This window comes from Heteronotia binoei, chromosome 16 (assembly GCF_032191835.1).
Source record: "Heteronotia binoei isolate CCM8104 ecotype False Entrance Well chromosome 16, APGP_CSIRO_Hbin_v1, whole genome shotgun sequence".
NCBI classification, from domain to species: Eukaryota; Metazoa; Chordata; class Lepidosauria; order Squamata; family Gekkonidae; genus Heteronotia; species Heteronotia binoei.
In genome coordinates, this window is record NC_083238.1 from 34,617,245 (window position 1) to 34,644,038 (window position 26,794).

At 40.8% G+C, this 26,794-nt stretch overlaps 1 protein-coding gene across 4 annotated transcripts in view; it reads right to left on the reverse strand.

Moving 5' to 3' along the window:
• Positions 1–2,274: 2,274 nt before the first annotated feature.
• Positions 2,275–26,794, reverse strand: part of LNPK (lunapark, ER junction formation factor) — an 81,373-nt gene continuing 56,853 nt past the window's right edge. The window contains exons 8-12 of one of the 4 annotated variants that reach the window (XM_060257005.1): positions 26,348–26,566; positions 13,323–13,428; positions 12,435–12,505; positions 8,551–8,721; positions 2,275–3,358 (exon numbers count right to left, since the gene is read on the reverse strand). In XM_060257005.1, coding sequence (XP_060112988.1) covers positions 3,165–3,358; positions 8,551–8,721; positions 12,435–12,505; positions 13,323–13,428; positions 26,348–26,566 — 761 coding nt within the window. In that variant the 3' untranslated portion in view covers positions 2,275–3,164. Of the gene's footprint in view, positions 3,359–7,919; positions 8,722–12,434; positions 12,506–13,322; positions 13,429–26,347; positions 26,567–26,794 lie in introns of those variants that run through there. The other 3 variants (XM_060257003.1, XM_060257004.1, XM_060257002.1) reach the window with 3 other exon arrangements.

Sequence of the window (26,794 nt, forward strand, 5' to 3'; positions counted from 1 at the left end):
TGACACGTAACTGTGTGCAAGCTTTCAAGTTCTACGGAACTCTCATCAGACCAGATGTTACAAAATTTAAAAAGAGGGAAAAGGAGCGTTTAAGCAGATATCTTTAGGTTATGATGTTAAGATCTCCTCATGTTAGCCTCTGACAGGTTTGCTGACCAGCGAAGACGCAGCGTTTATAGAAGGCAACCAAGATATTGTACATAGACTGGCCTTTATTTCTTGTTTTATCTGATGGAATTTTTAAAAGTCAAAACAGAGCACTCCTGGGATAGTACTAATAATTTTAAAAATACTTAAATAAGACAGCAGCCAAAGGAAAGCTGGCACTAAAAAGAGTAGAAAGAAGGTCAATATTGGTGCAATTTGATTTTTGGAACAAGTTTGCAGTTCATCAGAATTAGTCATTTCAACCCAAAAATTTAAACTGCCAGCTATTTGTTACACCCCAGAGCAATTATCTCTTAGCAATGCTACAGATTGATAACATTGGTGTGATGTCCTGGTCCTCTGGGACTGCTGCCAAGATTCATTCTGCAAATGTAGTCAGAGGCTTGTATTTCAGATAACTGCAAGCATCTTATCAACAGTGATTCCTCATTTATATAGTTACTGCTGCTCCGGTTACTGCTTCATATTTACTTCAATAGACAGACATACAGAGTTACACAATGCTGGCTTAGAGACCTAACAGTTTAAGATAAGACCTAACAGTTGAAGATATAACTTTACTCCCTCTATATCATGGGGGATTTTTAAAATCAAACCAATTACACTGCCACCTTGGACTGGGAGCTGTACAAATGTCCATTACTTTCCAATAATTATATGGCAATTTGTTAAAACATTCGATGCCTCTCTGGGAAGGCCTATGCCACTTTACTTATGCTGTTCTGAACGGATGATTTCTGACTGAAGGTTGCAACATACTGATATACAAGAAGAACTGGCTTAAACTCCTGGGAGCTATAGATAGCAGGACTTTGTAGGGAACAGTGCTAAAGGAGTAGATAGAAGGGACCCCCAAGTATCCTTCTGATGTCTGGGAAGAGTAAGAAAAGAAAAAGGGAAGTTTGATGTAACAAGAGGTGAGTAATGGTAGCAGAATACCAACAGCCCTGAAGAAAGGTCACATAGTCAGAAGGGAGGAGGGGTAGATAGATAATAATAGCTGTCACAATGGATAACAGGATTCAGCAAGCTCCAGGGCATGGTAGAATAGTCAAGTTACTTGGGCTACAATGCTAAGATTTGACTAGGGCTCCACAATATCTTGGGGCAGCTTTAAACCCACAAACCAATGCAGCCTTGATAAGGAAAACCATATTGCACATTCAATGTAAAAGTTATTTGGACAATAGAATTTGAGATCTGTTTGGACACACACACACATTCTCATGGGACATTTAACAATAGGTAGTGACTGCACAGACTCTTATGAGGAAAAACACAGGCAAGTACAAAGGATAAAGGAAGAGTTCTGGCCAGCTCAGAAGACCATGAAACTTTTGTCATTGTAGGTGGTGCCAATATTGTAGGTCTCTTGATATTTTCAGGTGCCACTAGTTGAATAAATTCTTCCCAGAGCGCATCTGTCAGAGGAGTCTTAAGAATAACTTGTCCAACTTATTAATCTATGGCTTCTTACATTCGTGATTCTGGCATCCTCTACTCTTCATTCTCAGCAGCACCAACAGTGCCCCCGGCATTCTTACAGTACAATCTTTTGCAGAGTTATTCCACTTTAAGTCCATTGATATAAGCCAGTCTAAAGTTCTGACTGAAGTGACTCTGCATAAAATGACAGTGCTAGTCTTGCCTGATGCCACTGACCTCACTGTATCAGCTTCATATGCTTTGTGGATTCACTGGCCAATCGTGGGTCAACGGGAATCTGAGACGTTGCACAGAAATCCAGGTTTGCAAATGTATTCTTAAGCACCAACACAGTAACTCAATAATTAAACAGTGAAACAATCCTTATCTGAAGACAGGAAATGTGTATATATCCTTCAACGTGGAATGCACTTGTATTGTTTTATGAAAGCTCTTCTAAATCCTGGCACTACCTTCAGGATTTTTCACAAAATAAAAAAGATTCAGACAAGTGCACATATTACACTGCAGTGTTCTGGAGGTTTGTTGATTGTTCGATGTGCGCTCTGGTTTATTATTTTTTTAACAGTTGCTTTGAGTCCTTTTCTGAGAACAGTGGGATATAAATACTTAAACAGGCCAGTCCACGCTTTAAGACAATCACAACATGCAAAGCAGATGTTTAATGCTACAGTGTCTTTATTTTTCTTTAACAAAATACATAAAATTCACTTATGTTGTCATTATTGTACAGGTATAAATAATGTTCAGTATTCAAGTACAATCAAGTGTAGAGATTCCTACGCCTCATGTAAACACAAGCTAGCCTTCTATTTCACACACTTTTAGTCTATCTGCTATGTAAATAGTCCCGGGGACTGTACCTTGGTTTGCTTCTTTAACTAGACTCTCCTAGTGCTCACCTTCCCCAAAGCTTTAGGGGTTTCTTTCAACTGTAATGACACATCTGTACTGCTTAAATACCCTAAGCACCATTCCTCCTGTAAACATCCAAGTATTTAATGTTTGAGTTCATTTCAATCGCTAAATATTACAAAATGTTCTAAAAGTTTTAGTGACCACCCAAAGTTAAATACACATCTTTTTGCCGTGCAATCCTGTGCCAAGATACTCCAGTCTAAGCCCATTGACTTCGGCTTGTTTAGAGTGGAGGAATTCTGCATAGGATTGCAATGTTAAGTCATTTACAGTCTCTCTTCGTTCCATGACCAAATAATACTATATTTGAGATCACTCAGACACAAAAATACTCCTTTAAGCAAGCTTATCTTAATATGCAAAACAAATACATAAGGTTACCTGTGCCAGGATTAGACTTCAGCTAATGCGTGCATTCTGAAGTGCTTCTGCTCACCAAACACACACATACACGTACCCCCCCCCCACACACACACTCTTGCAGCACAATACCTCGTAGTAGACATTGCTTTGACATATTGTGGGAGTGGCACTCTGAGCTCATGAGAGTGAAAACACAAATCAAGCCTTAGAAAACAACCCACCGGAAAACTAAACAACTGAAAGAAAGATAGCTATAAATGATTAGGCACTTATTCAGCATCTGCCAGAAGTTCTTCTCTTTGGTCAGCTGGAACAATGGACTTGTGTTTTGAAGCTGCAGGTGTTTCTTGGCTTGCTGAGGGCTCCTTCTCAGCTTCCTCTTCTGCTTTGTCACTGAAGTCCTCAGTGCTCAGTGCTTTGTCATCTCCCTGGTCTGTAACTGGGGGAGCATCTTCTAGAGGTTCTGCAAGAGAAGCAGTATTGGGATTCAGTAGGGCACAGAATCCATCCCTGTGGTACTATCATGTTCTATGCTCCAAGCCAACTTTAAAACCTGAAACCTTACAAAACATTGTGAGAGGAGGCTGCAACTCTAGCTCCTTATGTAAGCAGGACAGGAGGAGAAGCTCTGAGTGGAACAGGTATGTGATTGCGTCTTTGCCTCCCTTCTTCGCTGGATCTTGCTGCAGTTATTCCCAGCTAAGCTCATGACATCTCACTTGTATTTCCTCTTCCTCCCAACTAGATTACATAGGAGTGCTTTCCCCTAAGGTGGTTGCTCTGAGATCCTCTGCCTAAAGACTCTCTTCATATATTTCTCCTGATCTCCTTGTACATTGTCTCTGCTACTGGCTCTGAGATTTCCTGACCTCACTTCAAAACTCACCAGATTTTGGCCTCAGCCGAACAGCTACAGAATTTTGACCATGCTCATTTCCATAACCAGAAGTCCCTCCTGGGAGGATTTTTTTCCTGGACCACTGGGACATATTTTGGCTCAACGCTCTAGTTTATGTGCATACATTGAAAGCCAGGTGGCTGAGAGGTAGGAACATAATTTCTAGAATAAATCCTGAATTCATTTCAGCCCTCAGCAAACCTGTGCAGCTTTTGCAAGTGGTGCATCCAGAAATTTGATATAAATTTCTAAAGGGTATTAGCGATGAGAATAGCAAACACAGAGAACTCAAGTCACTCCCGAGTGCCACAGTCCTTCCGAGAAGGACGGGGTTAACTAGTATACTAAACAAACAACCATGGAGAGCACTGGCTAAGCAGGGTTTCCCGCAGCACTGCAATTATCTCGGAAATCTCAAGGAGTTTATCAGCATCCTCTCCTTGCAATTCCCTACTGCCCCAAACGAACGTAGTGGCTAAACTACATAGCTCAAGTGATCACAAATTGCTGTGTAGTCAGCAACAAGAAAACCTGGGAAAGCGACGCTGTTGCCAGCAGGATGTGCAAAATACTATAGAAGGCTTCAGAGGCAGGAAAGCAATAAGGATAAGAACAAAGAATGACTTAAGTCCAAATCTCGTGCACAAATTTCTGTATGCGTTGAATACTGACAGAGAATCATGTAAGCTTCTTTGGGTCTCCAATGGGGATAATAGCAGGGTATAAATATCTAAGTAAATAAGTATGAGCCATGGAGACAGAATCCCACTTTTTACAAAGCTGTAAAGAATGCCCAGAGCAATGGCAGAAGCTTAGTAAGATTCTCAATGGTCAGAGGATGAAGCTACAGCTGTATACCAGGGGTGGCCAAACTGTGGCTCTTTCACACATATTATGTGGCTCTCAAAGCCCCCATCACCCCGTTGGCTGGCTTGGAGAAGGCATTTGTCTCTAAACTTCACCAAGCCAAGCCAGTCACCAACTTGGAAAATGCATTTAAAGTTAAAGTTGCTTTCTTTCCATCTTTCCCTCCCCCATATATTCGCTTAGTTTGGCCTCCCCAACTATATACCTATACAGCTCCTTGCCTCTTTCCATGACTATTTAGTTATTTAAATGTATTCGAAGTTGTTCAACCCACTTTTCTCCTCTACAGGACTCCATGCAACTGGCAGAAAGAGAACGATGCCAGTAGTAAAAGCAGCAAAAACATGCTAAGCGAGAGGAAGCCATGGGACTGTATGATTTATATAATTTACGTGGGTCACAGAATGCATGACCTGAGCACAAAAGTCTGATACTCTGCAGCACAAAATACAGATATTACTGTCACCATCACTGCTGTTTCAAAGGACGGTGAAGTGTCCTCAAGTGCTACTGTGCCGTCCTCAAATGCTATTGCTATACCCACACCAATCCAGGCAAGACAGAGATGATGTTGATGGCTAAGACTGAACTCTTGCAGGGTATGGAACTCCTTAACTTTGATAATGCAAAATTACCTCTAAAGCTGTTAGGAGTCTGTTGATGTTGAGCTCCCACCCTCCTGCTGGAGAAACAGGTTAATGTTGTGGCCAAAAGTGTGGTTTGTTCTGTTTATTTGGTGTGGCAAACGGCTTTCCATTTGGACTCCACTGATCTACCCATGCTGATTCCTACCACAGTAACTTTGAGGCTAGACTATTATGCCATGCTCTGCATGCGGCTGCCCTCGAAGATAACCTGGAAAGTGATACAGTATTCTTCAACTAATTTACGAGGAGCAGTTGGCCAGAATGTGCCAAGCACATGCACTGGCTTCCTCTTTGTTTCCTAGCCCTATTCAAGGTGCTGATTATTACCTATTAAGACCTCATATAAGTAAGACAGCCCAGCTCTTCCAACAGAAGCTGATAAAGAGCTCCATTCTTCAGGTCAAAATCTTCTAAAGATACCAACATGTAGAAGATACAGTAATTGTCCTATTAAATGCATTTTCCAAGTTGGTGACTGGCTTGGCTTGGCAAAGTTTTCTTCACTGGTTCATGAATTAGGGAATGACCTTCATGAATGTGTCTGGAAGAGCCCCCAAGTTGCTGGCATTCTAGGGCAAAATCTGTAGGTAGTTTCAGCACCAATGTATCCACCTCATTTTGTCTGCATTTATTTACCACTTGCAATGATATAAAGCCATGAAGTTCGTTTGAACAGACCCTGCTAAATTTTTCCAAAGCAGCTACTGCTTAGCTAGAAGTTAGAGAGCAATTCTAAGGAGGTCAACTCAGAAGTCTACTCAATGGGGGTTTAATCCCAGGAAAATGTTCTTAAGGACTGAGCTGTTAGGCAACAAGAAGCTCATGTGGTAGCTTAACCATCACCCTCAAAGCCACTTTTAACATGAATTTTTTGTTCAAGAAAATTCTGCATTAACCTGTTACAAACAAGGCTGCAGTCAGTTGTCACAAAAAAGCATTTGGTTCTGCCGGGCATGAAGCTGGCAAATGCCTGTACCTAGATACCTCCCTTCCTCTTCCCATTGTATGTGGAGAATGACAAAGTTTGCTGGTTTTGAAAGTCCCAACTAAATCCAATATATTGTGGCATCTGAATGTAAGCGTTGGACCAAACTGAATTCCTTTCTTCCTCAAAAACTAGAGTTCTACGCGAATGCAATCTGTTTCATTCCACCAAGTGAAATTTCAAATTTCAATTTGTCCCCAGCACTGGCCATGACATGTCAAAGAACCAGAGTTACGTCAAACACTTCAGCGGTGCTCCATAGGCAGGAAGTATGCGAACACCACCATTAGCCAAACTTGTACACAGCACAAACACCCAGGTTTGTATGTCATGTCAGAAAGGAACTGGATCTTACAGTAAAAATGTTAATTAGAATCCTGCATACAATTACATGGCAATACCGCTGAACTCTGAACAAGTGTGAAATTCTGGCAATACCGCTGAACTCAGAAATACTGTGAAATTCAACAACTATTTTGTACTACAAGAAGTCTAATGTACTATCAGTGCTAGTAAGGCCATCATGTGTGAAAGATTAAGCTGACATCTTCACTTTCAGCCTTTCCAGGGGAAGGGGACAGATGGAAAGGAATCCCTGCACTTGCTGGGGTTGCCGATATTTGACGGCTGGGGGAAAAAGTTATTGTTCACACTGCTGGGGGGGAAGTTAATTGCCTTTAATGCTTTTTAGTTCTACTACTGGCTTTTCAAGGTTTCTACTACTGGCTTTTCAAGGTAGAGCCAGTTTGGTGTAGTGGTTAAGTGTGCGGACTCTTATCTGGGAGAACCAGGTTTGATTCCCCACTCCTGCACTTGCACCTGCTGGAATGGCCTTGGGTCAGCCATAGCTCTGGCAGAGGTTGTCCTTGAAAGGGCAGCTGCTGTGAGAGCCCTCTCCAGCCCCACCCACCTCACAGGGGGTCTGTTGTGAGGGGAGAAGACATAGGAGATTGTAAGCTGCTCTGAGTCTCTGATTCAGGGAGAAGGGCGGGATATAAATCTGCAATTCTTCTTCTTATTCTTCTTCTTCATTGTTACTGTATCTTATGTGGTTTTTTGTATTTTAATTTTCTCCCCCATGTTAGCTTTGTTATTGTCAGGCAGAGAGGTAGCATATTCTAAATCAGGGGTGGTCAAACTGTGGCTCTTTCATATGTATTGTGTGGCTTTTGAGGCCCTCACTGCCCCATTGGCCAGCTTGGAGAAGGCATTTATCTCTTTAAATCACTTCTCCAGCTGGCAGTTTGGAGAATGCATTTAATGTTAAAGTTGCTTTCTTTCTACCTCTACCTCCATCTATTTTCCTTCTTTTCTTCCTTTCTTGTCTTGCGGCTCACAAACATCTGATGTTTATTCTGTGTGGCTCTTACATTAAGCAAGTTTGGCCATCCCTGTTCTAAATAAAAAATTAATCTGATCTTTTATCATGCCATCTATCAGAGGAAAACAGATATCATTCTGCATCAATAGCATAAACAGTTTTGACAAATAGCAGTACTCTTTGTAGATGAACAAATATCAAGATTCCAAAGTTTAGATCCTATCTGTGTATATCCCAAAGAAGCTTTCTTACCTGAAGTCTCTCACAATTTTTCTTAGAAAGAAAAAGGCACAGAGTTGCATTTTGGTTAGTGGAATGATTGCTGTATTTTTAGCCTATAAAACATCTCAAAAAGGACTGTGTTAAATTAAAGTTGACAATCTGTCTTTGAACTCCCCATTTTTAAACAAGTCAGTTTTACTAGCTTTCCTGCCCCAGGGAAAAGAGTGAACTAACTTAATGAACAAAGGAGGAACTGCAACCTTGCCTCAACCCAATGACCTGCTTGAAACAATGAAATTTAACCACCCTGGGATCCAGATCCTCTTTCAGGGTAAAGGCTGGATTTTATACATTTTGGTCAGAAGAACCCCAGTGCTGTGTCAAGAAGCCAAAGGGAACAAGACAGAACTGCAGACCTTCCTTTACAGAAGTAAAGGGTGTGAATTAAGATATAAGGAGTAAGGTTGCTGCACACGTACGTGGCAAGAGAGAGAGGGTCCTCCAAGCTTGTGAGCTCCCAAGTCATGACCAACACACACACACACACAAAGAATATGTAATCCCCAGAAAAACAAGACAAAAACAAGAAGAAGCATCCCCTCTCCCCATGTATAACACATAATGAGTAGCTATAACATGGGAGGGGGGACATTTCTAATCACCATAACAAACTGCTATCATTAACTCAATGGCAACTTAGTGGATCTATACATGCCGTCAACCATTTGGCTCTCGTGCAGTTTATCTTCCCCAGACTCTGGTGATTCTGCAGTTTTCTGCAACTCTGTAGGCTGCTTCTTTTCAGCGCTGTAATCGAGGAGTCGTGGAGCTTGCGGCCTTGTTTTTCTTGCAGGATTCAGGAAAAAGCAGTAGGCACATCTGAATGCTGCACAAAAAAGTTTCACACAAATACATCCAGTAAGCTCATTGAACAGAAATGGCTCCTGAGCCTTAGTATGCCTTTCTATGATATTAAAGATCTTTTTCAGTACCTGGAAAATGATAACAGGCAACTAAAAAAGCTTTATCCTGATATTTTAAAAGTAACGGTCACTGAACTTATCTTCCCCTCCCCTCTCCATTATTAGCTATTTACTGTGTTTTCAGTTTAAACAACACTAAAAACCTTATGTGGCAACCTCCCCCCAAAAGAGTTATATATTTTTACAACTCTCTACTCAAATGATAGATTGCTGTTGCATATTTTCAAACACCTTTTGAGTCTGCGGCTCAGGTTGGTACAACTGCTCTTTTCTTTCATGTTAATAAACGTCCAGTGTATGGAAAGGTCAGGAATGTAATTACACCTCAAGGCAACATTTTTCAGACTTTTGGAATTAGGAACCTTCCCTACTGAACTTACTAGGCATCCGGGTTTCCCTCCTCTGCCACATCCAATCTAGGGTTAGCCATCCATTTAGCATGTAAGTATATCTACATGAGTGTAGGTCATTGCTGTGGGGATGGAACAAAATATTGGAACACCAAAAAGAAAAAAAAATCAGATTTTTCCTTTTGTCAGCAGCTCTCCAGCATTTGGCTCCTCTTGCCCTTCCTGGAATCTCTTAGGAGAGCAGGAACAGGTGTAAAAGCTTCTGCACCTGGAGGTGTCTGGGGCTTGTTTGTTTCTGAAACAATTTCCTCTTTAAACCCTTCCCCTTCCTTCCTGGAATTTCAATGGGAATACTGCAATGGCAGCAGTTGTGGCAGAGAACATGCACAACCCAGAGTAAAAATTGTGAGATATGGTGATTGGCTGTGTATTTGCTGGAAGCAACAAGCATCAGCTGGTTTCTACAGGTCAACAACATGTGTAGGACAGAAACAGAGAAACTAATTTTCTCTTGCTAGGAGTATTCAGAAACAAATGGATAATCTTGTAAGACAATTTTACAGCAAAAATTTGCACTCTGCTCTTAAAAAGAAAAACCTTATAGTCATGTGGAACGCCAAACCATGATTCAGTATTATTACATACTGATTTCTTCCCTCATCCTCAAGCTCTCCCCGCCCTTGTACTTTGTTTGGGAACCCACTTCCTGTTGGAAAGGCAAAACAAGCTACAGTTTGCTGTGAAAGAGGAAATGCAGGAAGGCAGATCATGAGACCAAACTTCTCTGTAGAATCTGGTCTATGAACCAGCTCTTATTGAAAAACTGATCTGATATTTTCAAATATGCCTATGATGTCTGAATTTTTTTTTATTCCAGGAAGAAAATGTTCACAGAAGCTTCTTTGTCCTTCATCAGCCTTCTTCACTGACTGCATTTGTACAACGGAAAACATGTGCACTTATTTTAGCATTTTGTTTCCCTATAGGTAGTTTGACTCCATATACATCGTAGGGGTTGGGGGATATTCAAAATCTTTATGAATGGCACAAAAATTTAAGGATTGCAGCACATCATTCTGCAAATATTCACATCTGTGACTGAACACTGCTATTATACTTCTATAGCCTTCTTTAAGCAGATGTAATCAAAGAAGGTTTACATATCTCCCAGGGAAATAAATAGTTTGGAACATCACACTCTCATCATCTCGAAAATATTCCTAACCCTTAAAAGACCAAAGTTGTCACACCATAACACCAAACAATGGTGTATTAACTTTGGGCTAACTATCCAAAATAAGCCTCCTGTCATTTACATGTACAATATGGCTTCTGATTTCTAATGAATGTACGTCAAGCTGAAGAAACCCATTCAGAAGGGCTTAGGTTGAATCTTTAGCACACACTCACTGCTGGGAAAATATTTCAGCAAAAATGTCTTATTACAAGAACATGTTAAATGCACTGGCTATTTAAATATTTCCCGAATAATGGATATGTCCTGAGCCAAGCAAATGGGCAGACACACTTACATGAAACAGAAAAGAGCAATGGTCTGGGATAATTTCTTTCCCATTACTTTGTTTGCTGAAAAGATGAAAAATACACAGCTGTGCTCAATGATGAGTGGAATCTGTCTTAAGTTACTGTCAGCCATAAAACTAAAGAATAACCCCGGGAGTTTGTTTCCATTCCCTGATGCCTCCCAGAGATTTTTGCCATGAGAGCAAATTTTTGTTAAAGATCTGGTAAAGTGAAAAGTCTTGAAACTTGGAGAGGCTCTAGAGAGAAAACTGTCCAGGGCTCTGCTCTCAAGCCCAGAACAATCCTAGTTTCTGCAGCCCACTCTTCATGGAGCTTTGCACAGATTTCTTGACCCAGACATTACAGAACTTTAAAAACTTCAGAATACATTCTGTGTTATCTATAAATGGAACTCATGAAGCAATGGATAAAAAAGGACAACAATCCATTACAAAGACAAGCAATACTAAACCTTGATCCCTGCGCTCATTCAACTTCCATGTTATTGGTTTCTCCTTTCCTACTTGCAAGCACTTTGGTGGGCACAGTCAGCCAGCCTTATGCCAGACTCACAGCTCTGCAAGCCTAGGCTCAGGGCTATTTGCAAAATAATAGAAGGCAAGATGGCAGAAGGATGGGTGGGAGCAGAAACACCCAGAAGAGTCCATTAGAGAGGCCAGCCTTCAAGGCATTGCCATCAACTCACAGAGAAGGCTGTTGGCAGAATGAAATCCAGGGTAAAAAAAATGATTCAGTCAAGCATGGAAGGCTGTTAAAGACTATCATTGAACAGCTTTCAGTCAAATCGAGGTGCTTTGACTTACATCTCTCACCAAGCTTGGGAACATTTCATAAAAATGTTTCCTGTTATTATCCTGCTTGATATCAGAGCTGCCCTGATTTTTATCCAAACATGATCAGTACACAGATCTTCAGGTGCTGTGGCTTTGCTGTAAACCCCGAGCCTTGGCTCTCTTGCTGCACTTGGCCCTCTATCTATGGCTGCTTCTATGCACTTCTCTCTGGATCTCTTCTCCTTGGATTTCACTGGAACATTTGTTTAATCCCTGCTTAGCCCTGGAAAGCTCTCTTCAGAGAATGACAAACCTCCTAGTTTGTGTAAATCAAAAGGCTATCAAGTTCCAGGCACTTGGCATTTCCCAGAAGAACCCCATTCAGAAGACAAAACATAAGCTTCTGGTATTCCTACTGCTTGCACAGTCTCCTTCCTCATCCAATCATCTTGTATCCACTCACATTCACAAAGAATGTGTCTTCAGAATAGGTACAGTATTGTGGGCATCCTAGTATTTGGTGCTGATTACATGCTAAATATAACTCCCAATGAGTATTTTTATGTCTTTTCAAACTCTATTTCAAGATCCCCAGTCTCAATTCAAACCTTGCTTAGGAGGCAAAGTTTGTTCAGCAACTCTCATCCACGCTCCAGGTGTTAAAATTAACACCTGCAGCTCCTTTAGAGCAGGAGTGAGAGGTGGTGGAAGAGGTCTCTGTCTTAAGTGTGGTTACCCCAAAGTGAATGAGACTCATGTAAGCAACAGGCTCTATTCGCATGGATCCTTATCTACTGCAAATGTGCCTTCCAGACCACATATGGGCATGAGCAAGCTTACTCTGTGTTGGGCTGTGGCCTTCAAGTTATCATACAATAGATTACTACATTCTGAAGATGCCTGAACAAACTCTTATGCAAGCAGCAGAATATACATGTTTGTGCTTACCAATATATTCAAACTCTTCTTTCAGAGCCATTCCATTATGTGAGAAACATTGTTGGCATATAAGTGCATATCTAAAGAAGAGATCAGACAATACCAACGTTGATTTAACTGTTTGATTTATCTATTAATTAAGTCATGCTGCTGGAGCACTTGAGAAGACTTAGAAAACAGCAAGAGGGCATTAACATTTAAGATTAAAGTAGTAAAGGTCATGCATTAATAGATATCACATTATTACAATTTCAAGCTGTCAGTTGAGTAATTCCAATGATATTATGACTTAGCTACTGAAGCCCCTATATTTGGTTTCAAGATGCATAATTTTGTACTCTTATGATGTGATGCAACTAACTAGCATTGGTTTGGTAAGAGGGCAAGTAATGGAAATTTTAAAGACAATGTATGAAAATAAATTACATTTGCATAACTTCTCAAGCATGTCAACGATTTATAGGTTTTTATTTATTTTAATCTATTTACTTATTTCATTTGTTCTATTTATAGCACTCCCTCCCCTGCAAAACAAGTCTCTGAAGCTTCAGCCACAATAGTCAGTACTCCAAAAGGCACTACGATAAGTCAACCCATTTAAGTTTATAGTAAGTGCTTCACAAGAGTTTAAAATAACTTAAATAAAATAGTTTATCTAAATTATCAGAAAGATAAACTAAGGGCCCCTTCTAACATTACCTTCATCACTCACCCTATTTTCTGGAAGGAAATATACTATTGTGGGGAAAAGCCACTGTAGTATGGACTCCTCCCAGGCAGCATTGGATTTCTGATGGGATACTAGAAAGAGTCACAATGATAACCTGAGAAGAGCCCCTGAATTTGATGATTTACCAGAGTGAGTGACTTTATTTACCAGAGTGAGTGACATTTTACCTGTTTTGTGGACCATCTCCAACCAGATATTCAACAATTCTATCCAAGGCTCCTCTCTCTCGAGGAAGAATCGGTCTTGCCAATGGAGGCCCTGGAGGATGAAGACCTAGAGGATTAATAGACTGCTGTCAATTTCATCTACTCAGTTAATAAAGAATGTGCATAATACATTTCCTACCTTTCTATATTAAAGATTTAAAATGAGAAGAAATGACCCAAATATATATTGTTTTTGTTTGAACTTCAACCCTATTGTCAAATTAAAGTCCAGTTTCTAGCGCTTAATTTTTACACTAATGAACCACAAGGAATATAGCAGGGACATTATTACCTTGTATGAAAAGAGAGCTGGAAAATTCTCTCACTCTCTGTGGTTATTTATGGGTACTATTTTAATGCTGTCATGTCCTCTTTAAACTATAAAACTTAAACATAAGAACATAAGAGAAGCCATGTTGGATCAGGCCAATGGCCCATCCAGTCCAACACTCTGAGTCACACAGTGGCCAATTTTTTTTATATATATATATACATACATATAAATATATATACATATATATACATATACATACATATAAATACACACACACACACATACATATAAATACACACACACACATACATATATATACACACTGTGGCTAATAGCCACTGATGGACCTCTGCTCCATATTTTTATCTAACCCCCTCTTGAAACTGGCTATGCTTGTAGCCACCACCACCTCCTGTGGCAGTGAATTCCACATGTTAATCACCCTTTGGGTGAAGAAGTACCTCCTTTTATCCGTTCTAACCCGACTGCTCAGCAATTTCATTGAATGCCCACGAGTTCTTGTATTGTGGGAAAGGGAGAAAAGTACTTCTTTCTCCACCTTCTCCATCCCATGCATAATCTTGTAAACCTCTATGTCACCCCGCAGTCGACGTTTCTCCACGCTAAAGAGCCCCAAGCGTTTTAACCTTTCTTCATAGGGAAAGTGTTCCAAACCCTTAATCATTCTAGTTGCCCTTTTCTGCACTTTTTCCAATGCTATAATATCCTTTTTGAGGTGTGGTGACCAGAATTGCACAAAGTATTCCAAATGAGACCGCACCATCGATTTATACAGGGGCATTATGATACTGGCTGATTTGTTTTCAGTTCCCTTCCTAATAATTCCCAGCATGGCATTGGCCTTTTTAATTGCAATCGCACACTGTCTTGACATTTTCAGTGAGTTATCTACCACGACCCCAAGATCTCTCTCTTGGTCAATCTCTGCCAGTTCACACCCCATCAACTTGTATTTGTAGCTGGGATTTTTGGCCCCAATCTGCATTACTTTGCACTTGGCCACAATGAACCTCATCTGCCACGTTGACGCTCACTCACCCAGCCTCAACAGATCCCTTTGGAGTGCTTCACAATCCTCTCTGGTTCTCACCACCCTCAACAATTTAGTGTCATCTGCAAACTTGGCCACTTCACTGCTTACTCTCAACTCTAAATCATTTATGAACAAATTAAAGAGCATGGGACCCAGTACTGAGCCATGTAGCACTCCACTGCTTACCGTCCTCCACTGTGAAGACTGCCCATTTATACTCACTCTCTGCTTCCTATTAATTAGCCAGTTTTTGATCCACAAGAGGACCTGTCCTTTTACTCCATGACTCTCAAGCTTACTAAGGAGCCTTTGATGAGGAACTTTATCAAAAGCTTTCTGGAAGTCAAGGTAAACAATATCTATCGGGTCTCCTATGTCCACATGTTTGCTCACCCCCTCAAAGAAATGTAACAGGTTAGTGAGGCAAGATCTTCCCTTACAGAACCCATGCTGAGTCTTCCTCAATAACTCGTGTTCATCAATGTGCCTACTCATTCTGTCGTTGATAATGGTTTCTACCAACTTTCCCGATATTGAAGTCAGACTGACTGGCCTGTAGTTTCCCGGATCTCCTCTGGAACCCTTTTTAAAGATGGGGGAGACTTTTGCTGCCTTCCAGTCCTCAGGAACGGAGGCAGATTTCAATGAAAGATTACATATTTTTGTCAGGAGGAACTTCATATTAAATGTGCCAAGTTTACTCAGCTTTTCTAACACGCATGCTCTCTGGATATTTCAGGCTACTGTACGTATCACACAACCAACCACAAAAGTACACTTGGAGATTTTTACCACAAGAAAGTTTTTTATTAGGGAATAATGAATAACAGAAAAACAACAAAGAAGGAACAAATATACAAAATAAAAGAGGCTTCTGATTTTCTCTGTGACAAATACAAGCATAGTTACAAAGTTTTCTCTAACTCTATGGTTGCAAAGAAAGGCTCTCTTTTTTGTATTGTCAAAATCCCTTATGCATCAAAACCACAAAGCATCAAGTCATTTTTGACTGTTTCATGACTTTTTATGAAAGGAATGAGGTACACTTGGATACAATTTTTGATGTTGCTAAACCTACAGTTTGTGAGTGACTCCATGTCACATGGGCAGAGTCTTCTGCCTCTTCAGGGTTGGCTGAACCTGGTTGATCCACAACTATCCAGTTTCCAGAGGGTAACAAGGTTTTATCTCACCTCCTACATTTTGCCAAACTATTGTATCCTATAGAACTTAATGGGAGGGCGCATGCCTATCTTTCTAGCCTCTTACTCTGGGCTCATTTGGTTGGCTACACACACACAAAGATAGGGGGGGGGGGGAACCTGGTGGACCATCTAGAGCTTTCTTGTTGCTAGCATCCTTTGCAAAGAATGCTGGACTAGACAGATCTGAGCCAGCAAATCATTTCATAAGTTCTTAAGCAAGAGCTTATGCCTGCAGACCACTTAATATAGATTAGCTCTCAGTCAGCAAAAGGTTTCAAAAGAGAATATTCACATTATAAACATTTTATATAATTAGTAAGACTTAAATAATGGCCTGGCTCTTCCAAATACGATCTGAAAGTGTTTGAGGATCTTGCTTTGTCTCCTCCCAAAGCCCCCTACTGACCATCAAACAGCGGACACTGAGCCTCGAGGTAGCTTCATGGAAAACATCCCATGAGACACGAGGGTCTGCAGTTGGGAGGAATCAAATGAAACCACTTCTCTTCCCTCTTGCATGAATGGAAACCTTGCTTCACCTTGCCAGCAGAAGAAGGGGTGATTTTGCCCCACTGCAGTGTTCAGTGCTGTATGGTATCTTTGCCACTGAGGCTCCTCACAAATTCTAGCACTAGGGGAGGGGAGGGCAAGGGAGGAAGGAAATATCTGCTCCAAGATCACATGCATGCTCTCAATCTGTAGGATCCAACCCAACAACCTTTATTTGAAAGCAAGCTCTATTGAAACTAACACAACACATTTCTAAGTAAGTACTTTTAGAATTGGAATGTCACTGACCAAACTTTTTTTGTTTTCTTCTGGTTTCTTTAAAAAAAACCCTGAAAACAAATGTTATTGTAACTGATCTCCACTAGAGCTTTACTCTTCATCCCCTTCATCTACCATCTCTCACTGTCAGTCAGTGGTGGCATCCGGATGACCCATCATTCTTACAGGGTAATTTTTCACCAGCATGAGCAGATCCTCAAATCCGGCCATTTCCTCATTGGTAGGGTCCTTGTCCAGATCAAGGCCTTCCTGTGCTGAGATGTAGCCTCAAATCAGAGTATCAATCGTGTCCTTTTTTTTCTTGTCCTCCTGAAACCCTTTCCAATCCATCAGAGTTTTGTCTCCACATTAATAGTTTACCACATATGTATGACACAGACTTATATCTTATAGACCATACAATCGAGAAATCACCTCTATATCCATAACATCGGTTGTTACTGATAAGCTGCAAGGCATGAACAGCATTTCTCCATTCTTCTGGATGCATTATTATAACTGTATACCAAGGGAAAGTTGGATGCTCATGCAAAGTTCTGGCAATAACATCCAGTGAAGTTAGTCCAGAGCCTGTTGCTTGGGCCAGACATATCCTGAATCTAATTAGGGATGCTGGAATGAAAGACAGCCATCTGCGGAAGACTCCTGCCACATTTCATCATCCTCGAGATGCCCAAATTTTCTCCAAGTTAGGCTAATATCAGTTCTGGTCAATTGCTCAGAAATTCCTGGCATAATAGAGGTCAGACTTTATTGTAAGTGTGACGATTTGACCAAGGATATCACTCCTCTCAGAGCAAATGCTATTACGCACAACAACATAGTATAAATGGCTTGATGTCTGAACTGTTCCAGAATATACTGAGCCACAGTAGAGATGAATTGTAACTTTTGTGAGAGTGTTACACCTGTGACCCAGTCATTTTTGGCACTATCCCAAACCCTGATAGTATACTTAGTTGACTGATCAGTTTCTGATACCTGAGCAGTGCTTCGATAAGCATCAACAAACCACACTTGATCTCTGAGATTATTGACATCATCTAGGATTCACTGTAACTCGGTATAAGACTCCAGTGTATCTGACATCTGATCTTCCGGCAGATAGAGCATCTCCTGTATCAGTTGCTGTCTTCTCCCTTCAGGATGCTGTAGACGAAGACTGCAAATACAGACTGCTGTAACAAAATCATTGATATTCACTGCTGAGTCATTAACTCGTGATCTTGTGAAGGGGTGACATCCAGAGCATCTCCTGTATCAGTTGCTGTCTTCTCCCTTCAGGATGCTGTAGACGAAGACTGCAAATACAGACTGCTGTAACAAAATCATTGATATTCACTGCTGAGTCATTAACTCGTGATCTTGTGAAGGGGTGACATCCACTTGTCGCAAAATGCCAGGAAGAAGGCTGACTTTGTAGGGAAGAAGGTTGTCACCTACAGTGCACAGCGCCGTGAACACTTCAGCATTGTCAGCTGGACCAAATTTAACCACTCCTTTCCTTTTTGGCATGACAGGTAGCTGGCCTTGATTGCTGTCCCACCATGATGACTGCATTCCTCTTCCGGCTTGAATTGCATTTTGCTGGGCAAAGAATCTCATGGCACGGAATCTAGCCAACAGCCTCACATCTTGTGTACGGTCTGAATGAGAAACAGTGTCAAAATGAGGGTTGGACATGTCACGTGCTGCAGCCTTTCGACCCCCTATTTTATTCTGTTTTGGAAGAATACAAATTACTAAGAAGATCTTATCAACCACTAGTTTTCAAATTAAAATATATTCAACATTATCTAACACAAGTTTTTTGGGGGAAGGGGGGGGATAATCTCAGTTTGAAACAACCTTTGTCTCTCGAGTAAGGTGCTGTCTGGGAAAACACAGAGAAGCTTGAAACATGAGGCCATGTGCCCCAAGAATCTCTTCAATTATTTGGCACACTAACAGCTCTCAAACCATGCATCTTATTCCTCATGCTGATATGGACAACAGTAATTAATATGAACATCAAAAGCAATCATTGTGGGCAGACTGGCCATTTTTGCAAAACTTGGCAAATTCTCAACTACCTGCTGGTTATTAATTTTTAGACATATGGAAGCTCTGTGGCAATACATGTTAAATTGATTCTCCTCGACAAAGTATAATGCAATGAAAAAATGAATTATCTTTTCCAGTTTAAAGATAATTAAGTGAAATCAAATGAACTTCAGCTGATGTTTCTCACAAGGTAGAAAAATATACCAGGAAACTTTTATTACTTTTATACAATACTGTTTGTGTTTACAGTTACTTCAAGCAAATTACACTTGAAATATCTTCTTGAGGAATACTATAATACTATACCAACTATACCCTTCAATATTGTCATGAAATATTTAATTGCATGGTACAGAAATGAGAGATGAAAAACCTACTATTCTGTAAATATTTGATTAAAATAGTGATGTTTGGCCACTGACCATTATTTCACTTTTAAAAATGACTATCAGTGGGTGAATTTCAACTGCAAAGTTAGTGCTCAGTAAAACTTGAGAGTTTAATTTCCATTCCTCCAAATTTGAGTCTTTTGGACACAACTGTACCATGTGGACAGACAATTCAATATTATATGTACCCCTGAAACACATTAGCACCCCAACCTTGAAACACATTAGCAGTTGAGTGTAGAAGGGTTCCATATTAGGATTATAACAATTATCATTATGAGTTTCACGTCCTGCTGCAGGGCACATCACAGATTCTTGGAACAGGCACATACAAGTTCTCTTGCATCTTCTTTATGTGCATCTAGTGGCTCACTCTTCCTCAGGCCCTTGGATCACAGCTATACACAACATAAGCAGCATTGAACATGGCACCCTAGATCAGGGGTTTCAAATATGTGGTCTGAGGAGATCAGGCCCCTGGAGAGCTCCTATCAGGTCTGCAAGCAACTCACTGTCATCTACTTCCTTCTCTTTCTTGCGCTTTTGTCTGGCGTCACAGCTTATTTTGCCAAGCTTTCTCAATCGCATAGGAGCTACAGAGCAAAACCTCTATTTTCTCCATTGGCTGACCAGAACATGAAGCATCCTATGTACAATAGCTCACAATGCCCAGCCATTTCATGTTTTCCCCTGAATCTTAGGCTCAAAGCATTAACCATGAAATTTCTGTAATGCATGTCAATAAATCAAAAGTAGGCTTGCAGCTTAGAGACACACATCTGAACAACATACTCAAAATTGCTACAGCACAGACATTGTCTCCAGATTTTGATGCAATAATTCAGAGCAAGAGGTGTCAGTTATCAGAGACAGTTAAATAAACAAAATATTGCCAGAGTGGTAACCTTTTAAGCATATTTTTATTTTTAAGTTTTTAAAAAATCTTTAATTGTGTTTGTCTGTGTCCTTCATAAAGTTTATATCTCCACTACCTGGCATTACATTTTATGACATGAATGGCTCGGCCCCACAAAGTCTCAGTTATGTCAGATATGGTTCTCATAACAAATGAGTTTGACAACTCTGCCCTAGATAAACATAGTACTTTTAAGTACTTTTAAGTGAGGCACTGTGCATGTATGTGACTACTTACTGCACATACCCTGCAGTAGCCTAGCAGAATGTGTTTAGGATACAGGGCTTTTTTGAGCAGGAATGCACAGAAACATAGTTCTGGTTGGCTTCTACAAAGAAGCCCTGTGTTGAACAATGGTGACATCAGGACATGCAGCCTAATATGCAAATGAGTTCCTGCTGAGGAATATATATATATATATATATATACACACACACACACATATATATATGGTGTGTCACAGGAGGGTCATGATTCATTTCTTATAGAATCATGGAGTTAGAAGGTATCTCCAGGGCTATCTAGTCCAACCCTGTGCACAGTGCTGGAAATTCACAAATACTTCCCACCCACCCACTGCCCCTGCTCCATCTTGGCAAAAAAAAAAAAAAAACCCTCCAAATTGGCCTGGAGAAAACTTGCTTCCTGACCCAGTGCCAATCAGCATTTCCTTGGACATGTAAGAAAGGGCCACGAGAACTAAGCACTGACGCAACCCTTTCTGCTCCCCGCCCCCCTCCATGATCTGCCTAAGTTCACAGAATCAGCATTGCTGTCAGATGACCGTCTAGCCTCTATGTAAAAACCTCCACAGAAGGAGAGCCCACTACCTCCCAAGGAAGCCTGTTCCTGTGTCAGGAAGTTCTTCTTAATGTTTAGCCAAAAACTCTTTGATTTAATTTTAACCAGTTAGTTCTGGGGCAACAGAAAACAACTCCGCATCATCCTCCATATGGCAGCCCTTCAAGAACTTGACGATGGTGATCACATCACCTCTCAGTTATCTCCTCTCCAGGCTAAACATACCCTGCTCCTTCAACCTTTCCTCATAGGACTTGGTCTCCAGACACCTCACCATCTTCGTTGCCCTCCTTTGTCTATATCCTTCTTAAATTGTGGTGCCCAAGACTGAATACAATACTCTAGGTAAAGTCAAACCAGAGTAAAGCAATACCATCACTCCATGTGATCTGGAAACTATACCTCTATTGATACAGCCCAAAATCACATTTGCCTTTTTAGCTACTGCATCACACTGTTGACTCATGTTCAGTGTATGGCCCACTAAGACCCCTGGATCTTTTTTGCACATACTACTGCCAAGACAGTTCTTACATGGAAAGTACAATTTCACTCACACAACAGAGCTCTCCCATTGCCTTCTTCCTGTTTAAGCCCTTTGGATCTCATGAAAAATCACTCCTAAAGAAATTACGATATGGCTTGGAAGCTGAAGGGAGGGGTGTCTGGCTACATGGAGTCCATCCTCTGACATACTATCAACACCTAGTTTCTTAAGGAATACAACAGACTTTCTGAGGAAACTAAAGTTCATTGACAGTCTCCCAGAAAACATAGCCTTAGCAACTATGAATGCTGAGAATGTATACCAGGGGTTTCAAACATGTGGTCTGTGGGCTGAATCAGGTCCTTGAAGGGCTCCTATCAGGCCCCCAAGAAACTGGCTGTCATCTGCTTCCTTCTCCCTCTCTCTTGCTTCCTTCTGCATAACAGCTTGCTTTGCAAGGCTTGCTCAATTGCACAGGAGCTCTATTTTCTCCATTGGCTGAGGGAGGGTGGGGGGAGGAGGCAGAGCTTGCTTTTACAAGCTCTCTCAATTGCACAGCAGAGCTACTGAGCCAAGCCTCTGTTTGTTCTATTGGCTGAGGCTCCTCCCTCCCAGTCTCCTTGGGAAGGAAGGAAAGAGCCAGAGCTTCCTTTGCCCAGTTCCCTGGATCCCATGGGAGAAATACAAAGAAAGCACCTTTAAGACCAATGAGTGCTAACATTTTAAGCATTTTAAAAGTTTTTTTAATTGTGTTTGTCTGTGTCCTTTATAAAATTTCTCTCTCTTCTACCTAATCTTAAATAGGTACACAAATAACCCGGCCCATTCCGACATGGTCCGGCCCCTCAAGGTCTCATTGATATCCGATCCAGCCCTCATAACAAATGAGTTCAACACCTCTGCATACCAACATGTCCCATAAGGATGGACTGTAAGCCATCAGGAACATTATTCCAGATAATACCACAGCAAACCTGGCCACCAAACTTTGTTTACTTGTAGTCAACTACAACTAGTTTAAATTTCTTAACAGTCTGTCCCTTCAGATCAATGACACATTGGCACCATAGTATGGAAACATTTATATGGCTGATTTAGAGCACTGTTTCCTCAGCTCCTGCCCCTTAGTACCATTTCTGTAAAAAGGTAAAAGGTAAAGGTAGTCCACTGTACAAGCACCAGTCGTTTCAGACTCTGGGGTGACATCATATCACAATGTTTTCACGGCAGACTTTTTAACAGGGTGGCTTGCTATTACCTTCCCCAGTCATCTACACTTTCCCCCCAGCAAGCTGAGTACTCATTTTACCAACCTCGGAAGGATGGAAGGCTGAGTCAACCTTGAGCCAGCTACCTGAACCCAGCTTCCTCCAGGATTGAACTCAGGTCGGGAGCAGAGAGCTCGGACTACAGCTTTACCACTCTGTGCCATGGGGCTGCTACCATTTTTGTACTAAAGGTGTATTGTTGCACTATTACCCAGACACACAGGAAGCAAACTCTCAAGAGATTCCACCAGGACGTTAACAATTTTATCCCAACATCAACCTTAACATGCACCAGCCAACACCAGATATATTTCCTGTAATTTTCACAAGTGTAAAATTTTCACAAGTGTAAAATTTTGCAATGGACACAAAACCACCACTTTATATCAAAAACCTACTGAATGTGAAACATATCTACATTCTACCAGCTACTACCCAAATCATATAAAACAACCCATGGTGTACAGTCAAACATTGCATCCCAATTGCATTTGCTCCAGTCCCTCAAATAGGAGCTCTCATCTGGAGGATTTACAAAAAGCAGTTTTTAAAAACTACAGTATCTTCCTAGTATAGTAAAGGAGCAAACTGATGCCACCTGGAGCCACCCTTACTACAAGATAGAGCCAAGGAAGGTAGAAACAAAACAACACTGTCACCTATAGCTCACAACTTAAGCCACTTTAGCACATCACCAATGACATACAGCCTCTCCTGGATAAGGCTATTTCTATTTCCCACCATGACAATTAGACCTTTCCTCGTTTATAGACAACCCCTCAACTTAAAACAGCATCCCGGCAACAACCATGGACTATGTAACACAGACATAAAATTGGGAACCAAAGCCTGAAACACACCTAGAAGCCAACTCTGTCCCCCATATACACTCTGGTAATATACTACAGGATCTAACAACATCAGCTAAACCATCTTGGAGTCTTCCTCTTGCACATCATCCAGTTTAATATATGCCATCACGTGTCAACAATGTATACATGTGTCTGTCTCTATGCAAGAGAATCAATTAACACAAATCTAAGATAAGAAATCGCAATATTCAGAAACCAGAGGGTAAACATTTTAATCTTCCTCAATATACTTCAGATCTGGAAGTCTCTATCCTACAAAAAAAAAATCTTCAAAGGGAATATGCAACATTGAAAATGCTGAAACAGAATTCATCAAGAAACTAAATGCTAACTTTCATCCTCGCTAAACCAGAGAGTTGCATTTCTTTATTCATTATAACTTCTAATAGCTCAATAGCACCCACTTTTTAAGAACTTTAACCAGGTCTACTTAAAATGTAACATACTATATAACCCTTTACTGATGGCAGTTAATTTTCTTATGCTTCTCATTTCCCCTTTCTTGATCAGTTGTTAGATCTACTTAATTATACTTTAGTTTATCTGAACCCAATGAGACAGAGAGGAGCTGGAACTCTCTTATCACCCATGACATGTTAACAACCTACTAGTTCAGTCCCTAAAACAGAGAATCATATTGAAGGATTTATGATGGGATTCACACCAAACCTCTGTCTTCAACACCTTCCCCTTTGGTAATTTTCACTAGAAAAATGTGGAATATCCTCTTTGCAAAAGCTGAAGAAGTGAGCTATAATTCACAAAAGTTCATGCTGGAATAAATGTTGTTCCAGGAGCCACAGGACTTTATTTTATTTTGCTACCCAGCTAATCCACCTTCTTCCACCAGTGGCTAAATATTCCGTTTTTGTTGGCAGCACTAACTGCATTAAATTGTGACCTTTAATCTTTTTCTGTTGCTGTAAAATATAATTACTAGGTTGAGCCTATAAAAACATATAAGAACATAAGAGAAGCCATGTTGGATCAGGCCAATGGCCCATCCAGTCACACACTCTGTGTCACACAGTGGCCAAATACACACACACACACAGTGGCTAATAGCCACTGATGGACCTCTGCTCCATATTTTTATCTAACCCCCCTCTTGAAGCTGGCTATGCTTGTAGCCGCCGCCACCTCCTGTGGCAGTGAATTCCACATGTTAATCACCCTTTGGGTGAAGTATTTCCTTTTATCTGTTTTAACCCGACTGCTCAGCAATTTCATTGAATGTCTACGAGTTCTTGTATTATGAGAAAGGGAGAAAAGTACTTCTTTCTCTACTTTCTCCATCCCATGCATAATCTTGTAAACCTCTATTATGTCACCCTGCAGTCAATGTTTCTCCAAGCTAAAGAGCCCCAAGCATTTTAACCTTTCTTCATAGGGAAAGTATTCCAATCCTTTAAACATTCTAGTTGCCCTTTTCTGGACTTTTTCCAATGCTATAATATCCTTTTTGAGGTGCAGTGACCAGAATTGTACACAGTATTCCAAATGAGACTGCACCATCGATTTATATAGGGGCATTATGATACTGGCTGATTTGTTTTCAATTCCCTTCCTAATAATTCCCAGCATGACATTGCCTTTTTTTATTGCAATCGCACACTGTCTTGACATTTTCAGTGAGTTATCTACCTTGATCCCAAGATCTCTCTCTTGGTCAGTCTCTGCCAGTTCACATCCCATCAACTTGTATTTGTAGCTGGGATTTTTGGCCCCAATGTGCATTACTTTGCACTTGGCCACAATGAACCTTATCTGCCACGTTGACGCCCACTTACCCAGCCTCAACAGATTCCTTTGGAGTGCCTCACAATCCTCTCTGGTTCTCACTACCCTGAACAATTTAGTGTCATCTGCAAACTTGGCCACTTCACTGCTTACTCCCAACTCCAAATCATTTAAGAACAAGTTAAAGAACATGGGACCCAGTACTGAGCCCTGCGGCACTCCTATGGTTTGCAATACTAGGTTAAGTATTTCACATACTGGCAATGGCTGAAGTGAACGGTGCAAGCACCCTGTTCCTCCCCCCACACACCACACACACACCTTCTCATACTGTGCCCCATACTTTCCATTCATGTGAACATGGCATTAATCTGGGGAGAGGTGGACAGGATGCACAATGGCCAAGTTTGCACCCATGAATAATTTTTAAATTACTGTCAGGGCACTCTTTGTAGCTCATTTCTGGGACTAAAAATCAGAACTACATCAGCAAAACAGGAAGTCAAGCTAGCAATGAAAAAAAGTTTTAAAAGATCTTTCAGTTTATCTAACCATTTCAGTCAATGCTAAAGGGACAAGTTAATATTTCAGACAAGGTAACTGATGCTAACCCCTGCTTATTGGGTTGTGACTTCAGAAAGTTCTCCTTCCTAATAGGAAAGACCTGTTTGGTTATGGAGTATTTTATGCTTTAATTCCTGCAAGAACTTTTTTTTTTTTGCTTAGAATAAACATTTAAATAAATGTCACAGTACATGTTAAAAATATGCCTGGGGCTTCATATGAAACATGAATATATTCTGAAAGTGTTTTCTTAGGTACCTGATTTATATAAGTCTACAGCATGCCTCCACCAAGAACATAAAAAGGTATGCTATATTGTTGACTACAGAATCCTGCAAAGTTTTATGGCCATTTAAACAAAGAAGCCATAACAGTTAAATGAGCTCAGGCAATAGTTTTCAGTATCATAAGGTGCCAGCTGTAAAGAGTTATGGCTAATTGAATATGGAACTCCTGCTTAATCAGATAACTGCTCTTCTATTTCCAAACAAAATGCCATTTCCATACTGTCTGAAAATGGCCTGTTTTATTGGTAACCAGAGAAAACAATATAAACTGTAAACAACATTAAGTGCTCTGTTTACCCATTCCAGGCACTGGAGTTGCACGGGTTCCAGGATGTCTCGGTAACATGTTCGGTGGTGAGGCTGATGCAAGAGCTCTCTCTGGAGGTCCGCCAGGAGCTGAAGTCTCTCTCTGCGAATCAGGAGATGGCAGCGCCGGACCCATCATCTTTGGAGACCCCTGCTTTGGTGCAACTGGGGGGGATACATTCCCTCGCACCGGGGTCCGATGCCGAAGTTCTGACAGGAAACACACATGTCAGGTCAAGATGATACACATGATACATCATCTTGAAGTTTGTTGACAGGAGCTGCAAATCCAACTCAAGAAAAATCTTTTTGCAAAGACTACAATGGAAGAATAGCCATAGGGCAATAATATTCTAATAGTGCATAGACAGGAGCATGGAATGAGGCACACTTTAATATTTTTAACCCATTATCTAGCTTTTAAATGTATTCAGAAGT